The following is a 14,443-nucleotide window of genomic DNA, read 5'->3' as shown; positions in this document are numbered from 1 at the left end:
AATTCATTTATTTCGTTTCAAATTTGGCAATTTCTTTAAAAATGTATTTTATTTGATGAAAAACTTACTAACTGATAATTAAACTATTTTATTGTTTGTTGAAAATTTATCATTTTTGCTAGAAAATTAACTCACTTTTTATTCGAAATTTACCTTTTAGTTTGAAAATTCCATTGAATATCCATGAATTTTTGTAAAAATTATCCTTTTTTGATAGAAAATAATTTTTTTTGGTTGAAAATGCGATTAAAAATTAAAATAATAGCTGGAAAATTCATGTATTTTGTTAAATATTATTCTTTTTTTATAGAAAATTAATTTTTTTGTTGAAAGACAATTGGTTAGACAATTATTTAGACAAATATTAGATAATTATTTTTTTTATAGAAAAGTAATTTTTGTAACCAAAATTTTAACTATTCCATTTTTTGTTGAAATTTTTTGTCTAAAGGAGATTTATTTTTTAGATCGAAAATTCAACTGTTTCGTTGAAAAATTATATTATTTAGTTCAAAAATTATTTCTCTAACTTAAAATGAAACTATTACATTTTTTGTTGAAAACTTATCTTTTTTAGTTCAAAATTCATTAATATTGTTTAAAATTTGTCTTTCTTTCTTTAAAAAATTCATCATCTAGGTTGAAAATTCAACTACTTGGTAAAGAAATTAATTTTATTTTATTTAACTTACTTAATTAACTCATAATTAAATTTTTTTGTTGCAAATTTTTCTGATTTGTTAAAAATTTATCTTCTTTTTCTATAGAAAATTAACCTTTTTGTTTGAACATTCAACTATTAGATTGAAAACTACAATAAAAATTAAAATATTTGATCGCAAAATCATATCTTTTCTTAAAAATTATTCTTTTTTGGTAGAAAATTAATCTTTTTGTTTAAAAAAATCATCTGTTTGGTTGAAAATTTAACTATTTTGTTGCAAATTTATTTTATATGTCTAAAAAACTTATTTCTCTAACTGATAATTAAACTATTGTATTTTTTGTGGAAAATTTATCTTTTTTAGTCGAGAATTTTTTGGTTTTGATCATTGGTTTTTGTTTTTATAGATTTTTTTAAAAATAAAAATGTAACTGTTCATTTTTTGGGTTATAAAATTTAGTTTTATTTTATTTATTTAAAATTTTACTTCCCTAGCTGCAAATAAAATTATTTTATTGTTTGTTGAAAATTGATCTCTTTTGGTAGAAAATTAAATTTTTTGGATGAAAATTCGATTCAAAATTAAAGTATTTGGTTGGAAATTCATGTGTTTCGTGAGAAATTATTTTTTTTTTCGTAGGAAGTTTTATCATTTTATTTAAAAATTAATTTATTTCACTAACAATTTAACTAGATTTGTTGTCGAATTCTTTTTCATATGCATTTAAATCTTTTTGGCAGAAAATTCATTTGTTTTGTTGAAAATTTAACAATTTCTTTTAAAATATATTTTATTTGCTTAAAAACTTACTAACTGATATTTAAACTATTGTATTTTTTTGGAAAATTCATCTATTTTGCTGAAATTTTATACTTTTTTATTGAAAATTCACCTTCTAGGTTGAAAATGTATTAATTTTGGTAAAAATTATTCTTTTTTATAGAAAATTCGCCTATAGGTCGAAAATTCTATACAAAATTAAAACACTTGGTGTAAAAATTCATGTTTTTTTTCAATTATTCTTTTTTTATATAAAAATAATCTTTTTAGTTCAACCAATAATTAGTTACACATTAGTTGTTTCTTTTTATAGAAAATTAATTTTTTTAACACACAATTTAATTATTCCCTTTTTTTGAAATTTTTGTTTTGAAATGTAACTGTTTCGTTGAAAATTTATGTTATTTAGTTAAAAATTTTTCCTCTGACTTAAAATTAAACTATTCCATTTTTTGTAGAAAACGTATCATTTTCAGTTGAAAATTCATTTACTTTATTGAAAACCCGCCCTTTTTAGTCGAAAATTCAATTATTATCGTAGAAAATGCAGATTCTTGAGTTTTAAATCAGTTTTTTTTTCAAAAATTTTGTCTTTATGACTTAAAAACTCAATATTTTGGATTTTTTCTTTATTCGTTGGAAAATCTTTCAGGGTTGAAAATTCCACTCTTTTGTCGAAAATTCATATTTTTTTTAATGAAAATAAAAACATTTTTTGCGGAAAATTCATTTTAAAATGCAGTAATTTAAAAAATGTATGTGAAAATTTGTAACTTATTTCTAAAATTTAAAACAATATTTTGTTGAAAATTCATATTCTGGGTTAATAATTGAACTATTTAGTAAACAATTTATTTTTTATTGAGGATACATCATTGTCTTTTTTTGTTGAAATTTTTTTTTAACTAGAAATGTAGCTATTTCATTTTTGGTAGGAAACGGATCATTTTAGTCGAAAATTAACTTATTTTATTAAAAAACTCGAAATTTTTTAGTTATATAATTTAATTGTTTTAGAAGCAAATGTGTTGTGAATTCAACTTTTAAAACCAAAGTTCGTCTTTATGATTAAAAAACTAAATATTTTTTATGAGATTTTTTTTCTTGACTGATTCAAACATTTTTCTCAGTAGAAAATTAGATTTTTGTGTTGAAAATTCGTATTTTTTTGTTCGGTTCAACTTTCTAAATTAAAAATTAAAATATTTTTCCTATAAATATCAACCATTACACTTTTTATTGAGAATTTATCATTTTAATTAAAGGTCCATCAGTTTTGTTGAAAATACAACTATTTCGTTAAAAATTCCCCGTTTCTTGGTTGCAAATTAACTATTTTAATGAAAAAAGTAATAATATTTTTTATTAATAAATCCATTCCATCCAACATTGCATAATAAATCCAAGTTGTTAAAAATTATTATTTTTTAAAAGAAAATTAATTTTTTAATAAAAAGTGTAAGTATGTCATTTATCGTTAAACTTTGTATTTTCATGAACATTTTTGGTTTAAAATTAAACAATTTCGTTAAAAATTTATTATATTTTATTAAAAACTAACTTCTACATAAAATGAAACTATTGTATTGTCTGTTGAAAATTCATCTATTTTGTTGAAAATTTAGCTTCTTTTGCTAAAAAATTTATCTGTTTGGTTGAAAATTTATTAATTTTTTACGGAAAATTATTCTTTTTCATTGCAATTTCATTTTTTGCGTAGAAAATTAATTTATTTATAAAAAATTTTTTTTTTATAATAGTATAAGAATTCCATTTTTCTTTAAAATTTTGATGGATGTTTAACCTTTTTGGATAAAAATGCATCTGTTTGGTTAAAAATTTAACTGTTTCGTTGAAATTTCATTTTATTTGTTTAAAAACTTACTTCTCTAACTGATAATAATCAAACGAGTTTATTTTCCTTCAAAAATTCAGCTCCCTTTTTAAAAAATTAACACTTTTGGTTGAAAATTCAACTATCAGATTGAAAATTTAATTCAAAATTAAAGTATTTGTTTGAATATTGAATATATTCTGTTCAAAATTCGTTTTTTCTTACATTAATTTCTTTGTTTTTAGTCGAAAATTCAATTATTTTTGTAGAAAATGAGTTTTAAATTTAACTTTTTCAAAAATTCGTCAATGGCCTAAAAACTCAATATTTTTGTTGAGATTTTTTTCTTTAGTCATGGAAAAATCTATCTTTGTTGAAAATTCAAGAAAAAGCATATTTGTTTGTCTAAATATCAAATATTCCTTTTTTTGGTGAGAATTAGCTGAAAATTAATTATTTTGACTGAGAATGTAATGATAAAATTTTACATTATTAAATTCATTCCTTCTTTTGATGTTTCTTAATTACCCAATTGGCATTGACGAAGTGACACCTATTTTTTAGGGAAAGATAAAACTTAGAATTAAATTTAAAAAAAATATATATATATATGTATGTATAAATTTGTAATTCAATTCTAAAATTAAATAAGTATCTGACAATAAATAAAGGAATACGAATAGAATGAAAACACCAAAGTATTTAAAAAGCGATTTATTTGAAATGTAACTTTCTCGTAAAAAATGTATGTAATTTTTGTAAACTTTAATTTGACATTTAATATTTTTGGTTAAAAATTTATCTGTTTGGTTAAAAATTTAACTGTTTCGTTGAAATTTAATTTTATTTGTTTAAAAACTTACTTCTCTAACTGATAATAATTAAACTATTTTATTTTACTTTAAAAATTTAGCTCCCTTTTTAATAAATTAACCCTTTTGGTTGAAAACTCAACTATCAGATTAAAAATTTAATTCAAAATTAAAATATTTGGTTGAAAATTCATCTGTTTGGTTGAAAATTGAACTATTTCGTTGAAAATTTATTTTATTTAGTTGTAAAGTTATTTCTTCGCATTAAAATCAAACTATTTCATTTTCTTGAAACTTTGTCATTTACCGTTTAAAATTAATCTATTTTGTTAAAAATGTGTCTTCTTTGGTAGAAAATTCAACTGTTTGGGGAAAATGCATAATTTTAGTTAAAAGTTTATTTATTTGGTTTAAAATTGAATTTAAATTAAAGTTTAAGTTAAGTTTAAAATTAAATTAATTAATTCATTAAAATTAAAAATTAAGTTTTAAATTTAACTTTTTCAAAAATTCGTCTATGACTTAAAAACTCACTAATTTTTATGAGATTTTTTTCTGTAGTCATGGAAAAATCTTTCTTTGTTCAAAATTTAACAAAAAACATATTGTTTCGTCTAAATATCAAATATTCCTTTTTTTGACAAGAATTCAATTTTTTAAATCAAAGAATCATCAGTTTAGTTGAAAATTTTTATATTTCGTTAATAATTATAATTATAAGGGGGGATTATAATCCCCCCTTTTTTAGCTGAAAATTAATTATTTTGACTGAGAATGTAATTATAAAATTTTACATTATTAAATTCATTCCTTCTTTTGATCTTTCTCAATTACCCAATTGGCATTGACGAAGTGACACCTATTTTTTAGAGGAAGATAAAACTTGGAATTAAATTAAATTAAATTAAATATATATATATATATAAATTTGTAATTTAATTCTAAAATTAAATAAGTATCTGACAATAAATAAAGGAATACGAATAGAATGAAAACACGAAAGTATTTAAAGAGCGATTTATTTGAAATATAACTTTTTCGTAAAAAATGTATTTTAGTTGCTGAAAAACATACTTCTGTAACTGATAATTAAACTATTGTCTTCTTTAGTTGAAACTTATTTTTTTATTTCTATCTATTTTTTTGAAAAATTATCTTTTTTTTGCTGGAAAATCCACCTTTTTGGTTAAAAATTAAAATATAGGTTTAGAATTTCATTGATATTTAGTCGAAAATTCATGCATGTTGCTAAAAATTATTTATTTTATTATATAAAATGTTCCTTTTTAGAAAAAAAAATCATTTCTTTGGTTGACAATAAGTTTTTTTTATGGAAAATTAAATTTTTGTACACTTTAATGGACATTTAATATTTTTGGTTGAAAATTCATCTGCTTGGTTCAAAATTGAACTATTTCGTGGGAAATTCATATTATTTCCTTAGAAAACTTATTTTTCTAACTGATAATAATTAAACTATTTTATTTTTCTTCAAAAATTCAGCTCCCTCTTTAATAAATTAACCCTTTTGGTTTAGTTAAAAGTTCATTTCTTTGGTTAAAAATTGAATATATTCTGCTAAAAATTCGATTTTTCTTAAACTAATTTCTTTATTTCTAGTCGAAAATTCAATTATTTTTGTAGAAAATGAGTTTTAAATTTAATTTTTTCAAACATTCGTCTATGGTTTAAAAACTCCATAATTTTGATGAGATTTTTTTTCTTTAATCATGGAAAAATCTTTCTTTGTTTAAAATTTAACAAAAAACATATTGTTTCGTCTAAATATCAAATCTTCCTTTTTTGACGAGAATCCAATTTTTTAAATCAAAGAATCATCAGTTTAGACGAAAATTTAAATATTTCGTTAAAAATCCCCCCTTTCTTAGCTGAAAATTAATTCTTTTGACTGAGAATGTAATAATAAAATTTTACATTAATAAATTCATTCCTTCTTCCGATTTTTCACATTGATGAAGTGAAACCTATTTTTTAAAGAAAGATAAAACTATAAATTAAATGTTATATATATAAATTTGTAATTTATTTCTAAAATTAAATAAGTATCTTACATTAAATAAAGGAAAATAAATCATAAAATAAAAACACCAAAGTATTTAAAGAGCGATTTATTTGAAATATGGTATGGGTTGTAAGGAGGAAAAGTATTTTTAAAACAAAATACTCGCGCATAAAGTATAAAAGGATAAGTTTGTACATTGAACTAGCACATAAAAGATATTTGACAACATATTATTCAAAAGCATAACTTTAACGCTCACATAAACATAAAATAAACTCTACGCTTGTTCAGAGATCATATTCCTTCCGCTCCTCGAGTATAATATTCCAATCTTATTTATATTCGCAAATCGCTATCAACGCCTTCTACACGAACCAAAAAATTCCTCACCAACATCATCTATAACTCTCAATAAAATTTCTCTCCGCCAAATTAATTCAAGACCGAAAACTCGAAATCTGCGCCTCTTCAAATGACGCAAGTCGAAGACAGGCAGCGAATTACGAATAGCAAAGTACGAATAATAATATTAATAATAATAACTCGCCAGTTATTCTAATTAACTTTCGACATAACGTCCAATATAGAATCTAACATATAAATTCCTACGTAGCAAGTTCTAGTATCACAATCGAGACATTGATGTCTTACAATATAGAAATATCGCATTTCAAATATTTGCACGAAAAATTAACAGTAACGATATAAGAAGAGGCAAATTTAAAAATAAAGTTCGTAGATCTCTACGAATTTGTACAGCAACTTAAGTAGTAACCGCTAAAAGAATATATACACTTCGCTTTAATGCCATAAATCAAACTCTGTCTGCTGTTTAAATATGGCTTCAATATCGACAAATCGATATAAATCTCCCCATCGAAAACTTAAATTCAGTACTATTTAATAAAATCTATACTTATTATTCAGTACGATCAATACTTAAAATTAATACTCTCAATTCTTAAACGTAAACGCTCCGCTGAGCAATAAAATCAAATAGACTTTCTCTAATCTACAATATTTCTTACTACACTCTAAGTCTACATTTACATGAGTCATGAATTTTTCAGGATAAATACAACTGTAGCTGCAAAGTCAAGGTTTTCCTTAACTCTATTCTAATTCTAATTTTGTACAATAAAAAAGACGCGGTAATCTAGGAGTCAAACACTCAAATTGAAACCAGTAGATTTAAAATGGGAGAGTTCTGCGAAAAATTAAATTTAATAAATGATAAATAGCTTTTTTTATAAAAAAAATATTAATAAAAGATTATAGTTTATTTGCAAAATAAATTAAGAGAGTAATTCATTCAGTTTGAAGAGACAAAATTTTGTATTTTAATTACTGGTCAATTTTTCTTGAGCATCACTGAATTTTCCACTTTCTTTCTTTATTTTTTTTTTACCAAATTGTAGAATTTTTAACAAATAAATATGAATTTTGAACCAAAACGGAAATAGTTCAATTTCAATCAAAATGTTGAGTTTTCAAAAAAGAAGATTAAGTTTTTACCAGAAAGACCAATTTTCGACAAAGTTCATAAATTTTGAACTAAATATTTAAAGTTCTGATTGAAAAAATGAAACTAAAAATGGAATAGTGAAATTTTTAGAAAAAAAATTAATTTTTAACAATATAATTTTCTGTTAAGAAAATTAATTTTCTATGAAAAAAAAATCAATGAAAAAAGCGAATTTTTCAATAGAATAACTGAATTTTCAGCCAGAGAGATGAATTTTCAATTAAAGTAATGAATCTTCAAACGAAAACATTATTTACCATCAGAGTAAAATACTTAAGTTTCATGTTGAAAAAATAATTCTCAAAAAATTTCAAATAATATATTTAAATTTTGGTGGAAAAAAATTAATTTTACAATGAAAAGTTAACAAAAAATTAAATTTCCAGATAAGTTCAATTTCCCGATAACTATTCCATTTATCGTTAAAAATTAATTTTTTTAGTTGAAAATTGACCTTTTTTATTGAAAATTTGTCTTTTTTGTAGAAAATTATTCTTCTGGATTGAAAATTCAACTATTTAGTAAACAATTAATCTTTTTGTATTAAAGATGCATTATTTTAGTTCAAAGTTCATTTCGATGGTTAAAAATTTCAATAATTTTGAAAATGTGTTTTCTTGATGCTGAAAATGAATTTTTTTACTACAAATGTAGCTATTTTATTTTAGCTAGAAAATTCATCTTTTTTAGTTGAGATTTCACTTACTTTATTGAAAATTCGTATTTTTTAGTCGAGAATAATATATTAAAATTTTTTTGAAAGAAATGAATTTTACAAAAAAAGCAAATTTTAACAGAAAATTAAATAGTTCAATTTTCAGTTTGAAAAATAATTTTTAACCAAAAAACGAAGGTTTGAATAAAGTAATTGAATTTTCAACCAAAGAAAATAAATTTGCAACACAAAAAAAATCTCTAAAAAAGAGATTAATTTTCTACAAAAAATCGCATTTTCAATTTAACATTTAATTTAAAAAAAAAATATATTTTTAGCAAAGTAATTAAAATTTTTTTAGTATTTGAATTTTTAACCAACGAAATGAATTTTGAAACACAGTAAATGAATTTGCGAACAAGGATAATTTTCTAAAAAAAGTTTAATTTTCAAACACACCGTTGAATTTTTGAGTAAACAAATAAATTGACGAGAACAGAAAAACAAATTTTTTTAAATTAATTAAATTTTCAACCGAAAAATTATTTGTGACCAAAAACATTGTTATCATTTTCTAATTTTTATTATTTATTTTTTTTTTTTTGAAAATTCATTTTTGAGGGTGAAAATGATTTTTTTTTTAAATTTGAGTACTTTGTTGCAAACCTTCTTTTTTCACAACTAATTTATTAACTAAAAATTGAAATATTTCATTTTTTCTTTAAATTTTTATGTAAAATTAATTTCTTTCGATAAAAATTTAAATAAATTATTCAAATTACGTTTGAAAATTAATTTTTCAACATAAAAATTAAGTATTTCATTTAAAACTCTCCTTTCTTGTTTAAATTTAACTGTATTTTATGTAATATTAAAAACTTTACGTAGGAAAATTAGCCATTTAATTTTTCGTTAAAAATGCATCAATTTTTTCAATAGAATATTTGATTCTATTGAAAAATTCGCTTTTTTTAAATTAATTTTTTTTACAGAAAATTGATCAATTCCATTTTTGGTTGAAAATGTTTTCTTTTTTATTTGAAAACTCACTTTTTTCAAATTGATTTGTAATGTTGAAAATTCATGTTTGTATCTAGAAATTTCACTATTCCATTTTTTGTTAAATTTTTGTTGTTGAAAATTTAACAATTTGAGCATCAAGCTTAATTTTTAGCAAAAAAAAAGATGAAATTTCAATAAAACGCAGAAATTTTAATTTAAATCGTTGATGTTTAAACTAAAAATATTTTTTTTTACAAAAAAATGGAAATTTTCAATTTTCAGTCAAATTTACAACAGCAAAAAATTGAAACAAATAACGTAAAGTTTATTAGCTGATATATCATCCAAAATATATTTTTAATCAAAAACAGTTGAATTCAAATAGAAAAAAATAACATTTTTCTCTAAAAGAGTTTGTTTTTTAATTACAAAAAAGGCTTATTTTTATTTTTGGCTATAAAAATAGAAAACTTTTGAAAATTCTTACTTTAAAACCTTCTTTCAGTAAAAACAATATCACATTTCCAAAAATTCAGAACAGCAAAAAAACCCGACTTTACCTAAAATATGAAATATTTCCTTTTCAAACCAAATACCCCTTCAATTCTATTAGACAAATAAACTCTAAACACAAAAAAAAAACAATTTCTATTTAAAAAATCTATTTACACACATTAAATTTGAATTCTCTTCTATCATAAAAAAAAAAACAAAACTCCCCAATTTTAAAAGCAAAACAACTTACACAACATTAAGTACCACGTCCTAAATATCAAAATCCGTGATGGCAACCTCAATTCTTCGGCCGGAAGCGCGACATATAAAACTCACAGTCCGTACAATAAACCGCGGGCTGTACAATACTTTTCTTTCCACAAAGATGACAAGGTTTCGCTGCCGTAGCAACATTCGTTTTTTGCAAAGTTGGCGTTACAGGCGCACTCTTCAACTGATTTTGAAAATGAATCTTATTTTTCGGTGCCGGCGGATGCTGATAAGTCGGATACTTCATGTTCGACTGGATCTGTCCATTCTGAAGAGGATTCGGATAAGTTTGATTGGGCGCGAGGACATTTTGCTGTTCAAATTTCTGCGGCGCTCTCTGATAATTATCGAGCCTCTGCTGATAATTTTGCGAAACCTGTTGCTGCTGATAGGGAGTGCCCGGAGTAGGCGGCGGCTGATACTGCGGCAGAGATTGATTCGTCCTTTGCTGAGGCACCGACTGATAAGCGTGACCTTGGTAAGAATATTGGCCCTGACTTCCGAACTGGTAAGGATTCGGCGATAGATTCTGGGGATAGAATTGCTGCTGCTGAACGGTAATCGGACTCGAATGATTCGAATTGACACCTCCATTGACACTTCCATTGTGCGCCACATTGTGATTCACTATCCTCTGATTCAAGCCAGCCTGCTGCTGCTGCTGCTGAGTGATCTGCTTGTTCATTTGATTATGCTGTTGCTCCATCTGATAATAATTCGTCGGATAATTCTTCCCCGCGACTTTCTGCTGATTCCCGTTCTGGGGAAAGTTGTGCATCTGAACGGTGTAAGGACTCGCGGGTTTCTGGGTTAGAGGAAGAGCCTGGTTCCTCGGATGAGCAGTTTGGGTCTGAGGATAGGACTGGTTTTGCAGAAACTGCGGATATCCGTTTTGCGAGTACCTTATCTGCTGCTGCGGCGAGTAAGAGGAGGCTTTGGAGGGATTCGATTGATTGTAGGCTTCCCTGATCATGTCCTGACCCTCGCTTCCGTAGGATACATAAGCGCTCTTTTCCGGAAGAGGTCCGGCGGATTCGTTCGAGTTTTGCCTCGCGAAAGACGGCCTCGTTTCTGGAACAGGATTGACGCTTCTGAGTTGGTCCTGGAAGGGAGTCGCTGGAATGCTGTCAGCTTCGCTCTTGAGTGGAAGGGTGTGTTGCTGGAACTTGGTGGTACTGTTTTCCCGATTTAATTCGGCCTCTTGGAGACTTCTGATTTCGCGCAGGACCTTGGCAGTCTCGGGTTTGTTCATCGCGGAACGAAGGACCCTTTCCAAAATCGGATTCGGGATGTAGGAGTCCTTCTCATCGTCCTCGGCGGTTGCGACAAGGACAACCTGATCGCAGAAGGAGACGCTCTTCTTCTTTCCAATGCGCCGCTTCGTTTTTCGGGGCGCGATGTCGTCCTCGTTCGGGAGTATCGTCGTGTTCTGGATCGTATTCTGCATCGCGACTTCGCTGATGTCATCTTCTGGATAATCGATTGGAAGACCGTTCTCATGAGGAAGAGTGAGCGACATGGAGAGAATGGCTGCGTTGAGTCCACTTTCTTGAACTGGAAGACCGTTCTGCGCTGGCATCTGACTTGGTAGAATCTGATTCTGAATCTGCGACTGAATCTGACTGTTTTCCTTCTGAATTTCTTGAGAAGCGTCCACAATCTTCTGTTCAGCTTTCGGCGCTGCCTTGATCTGCTCGAATTTAGCAGCCATGTCCTTCACAGAAGAGGTCACGACTCGCGGACAGTCGGGAACATCCCGACCTTGATCTAAAGCCGCCCCGATTGTGCTCATCATCAAATCACTCGTTCTCCTCGCGACAGTTCCTCCCTGAATCTGCGCCCTCACTTTCGGAATATCTTGATCAACAAGAGCCTGTTTCTTCATCCTCATCTCCGCTTGCTTTGCCTGGAGTTCCCTCAGCCAGGTCTCGCTCGCAGCCTTGTCCTCAGCCTCCTGGGAATCCAGCCTCTTATCTTTCATCGATTCTGCCACGAGCATCTGATCCCTCTTGAGCTGCAGCTGCGCCAACAAACTGCTGATCTGCTGCGCTTCCGACTGCTGCGTCTGCAAATCTTTCGCCTGATCTTCAATCGGAGGTGGCGGCGGTGGAAAATCTTCGCTCGGCTGTCTCGAGTGCGAAACTGAAGGCAGCAGCGGATAAGGTGGTGGAGGGAACTCTTCGCTGGGTTGTCTCGAATGAGAGGTTCCGTTTTCTGGATAAGGTGGAAGAGATTCCGGCTGTTTGACAGGACTCTGTTCGCTGTGGACATCTGCTCTCGTCACGACAAATGTCGGCTCGTAGAGAATTCCATTAGCATATTGCACAACATCATCTTGGATCCTCGGCTTGCTGCTGTAGTTCATCTGAGAAGTGGTATTACTCGAATCGTTCATTCCGTAGTTGGGAATGAAGGGTAGAGAATGCGGCTCTGACGAGTAATCCGCGTAATTAGAGTTTCGGTTCGCCTGATTCACGTGGCTGGAATTCACGTGACTCCAGTAGGCATTGCTCTGTTCCTGAGACGAACTTGTGCTGCACTGTCCATCGGACAGTGGGTAAAGAGACTTGTCAGTTTGATCGCTTCGCACTTCTCCCGCAGACTTAGACTTGCTAAGCTGAGAAGTGGTCCTGAGTGGAGGTGGTGGAGGGACCTTCGCAACGTGCAGAACTTTCCCAGCACTGCCGTGGAAGCTCTTCCTCATCAGACGACTTCTCTCTAAATTCGGGTTGCTCGAGCTCCCGTTTCCACTTCCAGAGAACTCCAGATGTCCTTCGGATAGATAGCCACTCAGAGATTGAGAGGCGTCGGTTCCTTTGAGTCCAAGACTCGAATCGTCGACGGACTGTTTTGGCAGAGTGCTGGCGACGACGGGAGTTGCTGGCTGGCCATCAGTGCCTTCTCGCAAATCCGGCATGCTTCTATTCTTCCTCTTGATCAATCCACCCATCAGCAGTTTCCTTCTGATCTTGTGTTGCTTCTTTCCTTTCTGGTCACTTCCGGCTCCCGTCTGTTGAGTTTTCCCGGTTTCAGTCTCCTTCTTCTCGACTTTCGCGTTTTTAGCTGATGGCGAAGGTCGAGTGGGCGCTATGGAAAAGTCCTTGGAGTTCTTATTTCGCTCTTCACTGCGCGCCCGCTTTTTGTCCTTCTTGTCATCGTCGCAACGTTTCGCTCGGCCGAAGAGGCCGGTCCTTTGAGTTGGGCGATCGTACAACATGTACTCTTCATCTTCGATCGCGTTGGTTGAGGGTTTGGTTCGCGGACTCTTCTTTTTCGGCAGAGTCGCGTAAATTTCGATTGTTTTGGCGACGGGTTTGTCGACAACTACTGGCATATTGACTAAGAGTTCTCGACTGTTTTGGCGTGAGTGGTTGCCTTTGTCTCGAGAACTTTGACGAGAGTGTTGACCAGATTTGCTGTTTTCTCGCGAGTGTCTACCTTCTGGTGCACCTTCTGAAAAGAGGACAAGAAAACTCATTTAGTTTTCAAGTATGTGTCAAGATTCTAATTATAATTGAGTAACTCGCAGTAATAGAGAAATTTAATATGAATTTAAACTTTACGCGCGAAAGAAACCTGATAGGAGAAAAGTCAAGGATTTAGACAAAAAAAATCTTGCGAAAGGCAGGGATTTTCTATCATTTTAAATGCCTGTCGGGCGGAATAAATTTTATATTTCTCAGTTTTAATTTAAAATTGTTTTATTCCATTCATAAGATTTTAGTTAATATTTTATCTTTTCTTTTTTGCAGTTGCTTACTCCTGAAGATTAACTTTTTAGTTACAAATATTATTATTTGTTTGAAAATTCAACAAAATTTGTTAAAAAGTCATCCGTTTTTTTTTATTAAAAATTATATTTTTTCTCGTTGAAAAATAAACTATTTACGTACGAAATTTACATAGAAAATCATATTTTGGTGTTGAAAAGTCAACTAGAATATTTTTTTGGTGAAAATCCAACTACTTTTTTGAAAGTTTGTATTTTTAATTTGAAAATTCATCTATTTTAGTAGAAACTGTATGTTTCATAGATAAGACTTTCTTCAAAAGTGATCCTTTTTAGTCGAAAATTCAACTGTTTTGTTAAAAATTCAATTACTTCGTGGAAAATATACTTTTTGCTTAAAATTCATATTTCGGTGTTGAAAAGTCAACTAAAATCTTTTGTTTTTTTTTTGATAAAAATTCAACTATTGTTTTGAAAATTTTTCTGATTTTAAAATTCATCTATTTTAGCAAATAAATAAATTAGTAAAATTAGTTACTCCTTGGTTGAAAGTTTAACTATTCTGTTGAAAAATTTATATTTGTGCAGAAAATTAATCTTTTTGCTTGAAGGTTCAACAATATTAAGGTATACTTTTTTCCTATATGAACTA

At 28.4% G+C, this 14,443-nt stretch overlaps 1 protein-coding gene across 2 annotated transcripts in view; it reads right to left on the bottom strand.

The window, feature by feature from the left end:
- Positions 1-9,762: 9,762 nt before the first annotated feature.
- The window catches only part of LOC117181905 (inactive ubiquitin carboxyl-terminal hydrolase 53-like), a 41,854-nt gene continuing 37,173 nt past the window's right edge, over positions 9,763-14,443 (bottom strand). For both annotated transcript variants that reach the window (XM_033374925.1, XM_033374924.1), the window contains one exon: positions 9,763-13,514. In XM_033374925.1, the coding sequence (XP_033230816.1) occupies positions 10,090-13,514 (3,425 nt within the window). In that variant the 3' untranslated portion in view covers positions 9,763-10,089. The remainder of the gene's footprint in view (positions 13,515-14,443) is intronic.

The sequence above is a fragment of the Belonocnema kinseyi genome, chromosome 10 (assembly GCF_010883055.1).
Source record: "Belonocnema kinseyi isolate 2016_QV_RU_SX_M_011 chromosome 10, B_treatae_v1, whole genome shotgun sequence".
Classification (NCBI taxonomy): domain Eukaryota; kingdom Metazoa; phylum Arthropoda; class Insecta; order Hymenoptera; family Cynipidae; genus Belonocnema; species Belonocnema kinseyi.
The sequence above is the reverse complement of the archived record's forward strand: the minus strand, read 5'-3'. Positions and strand labels throughout refer to the sequence as shown.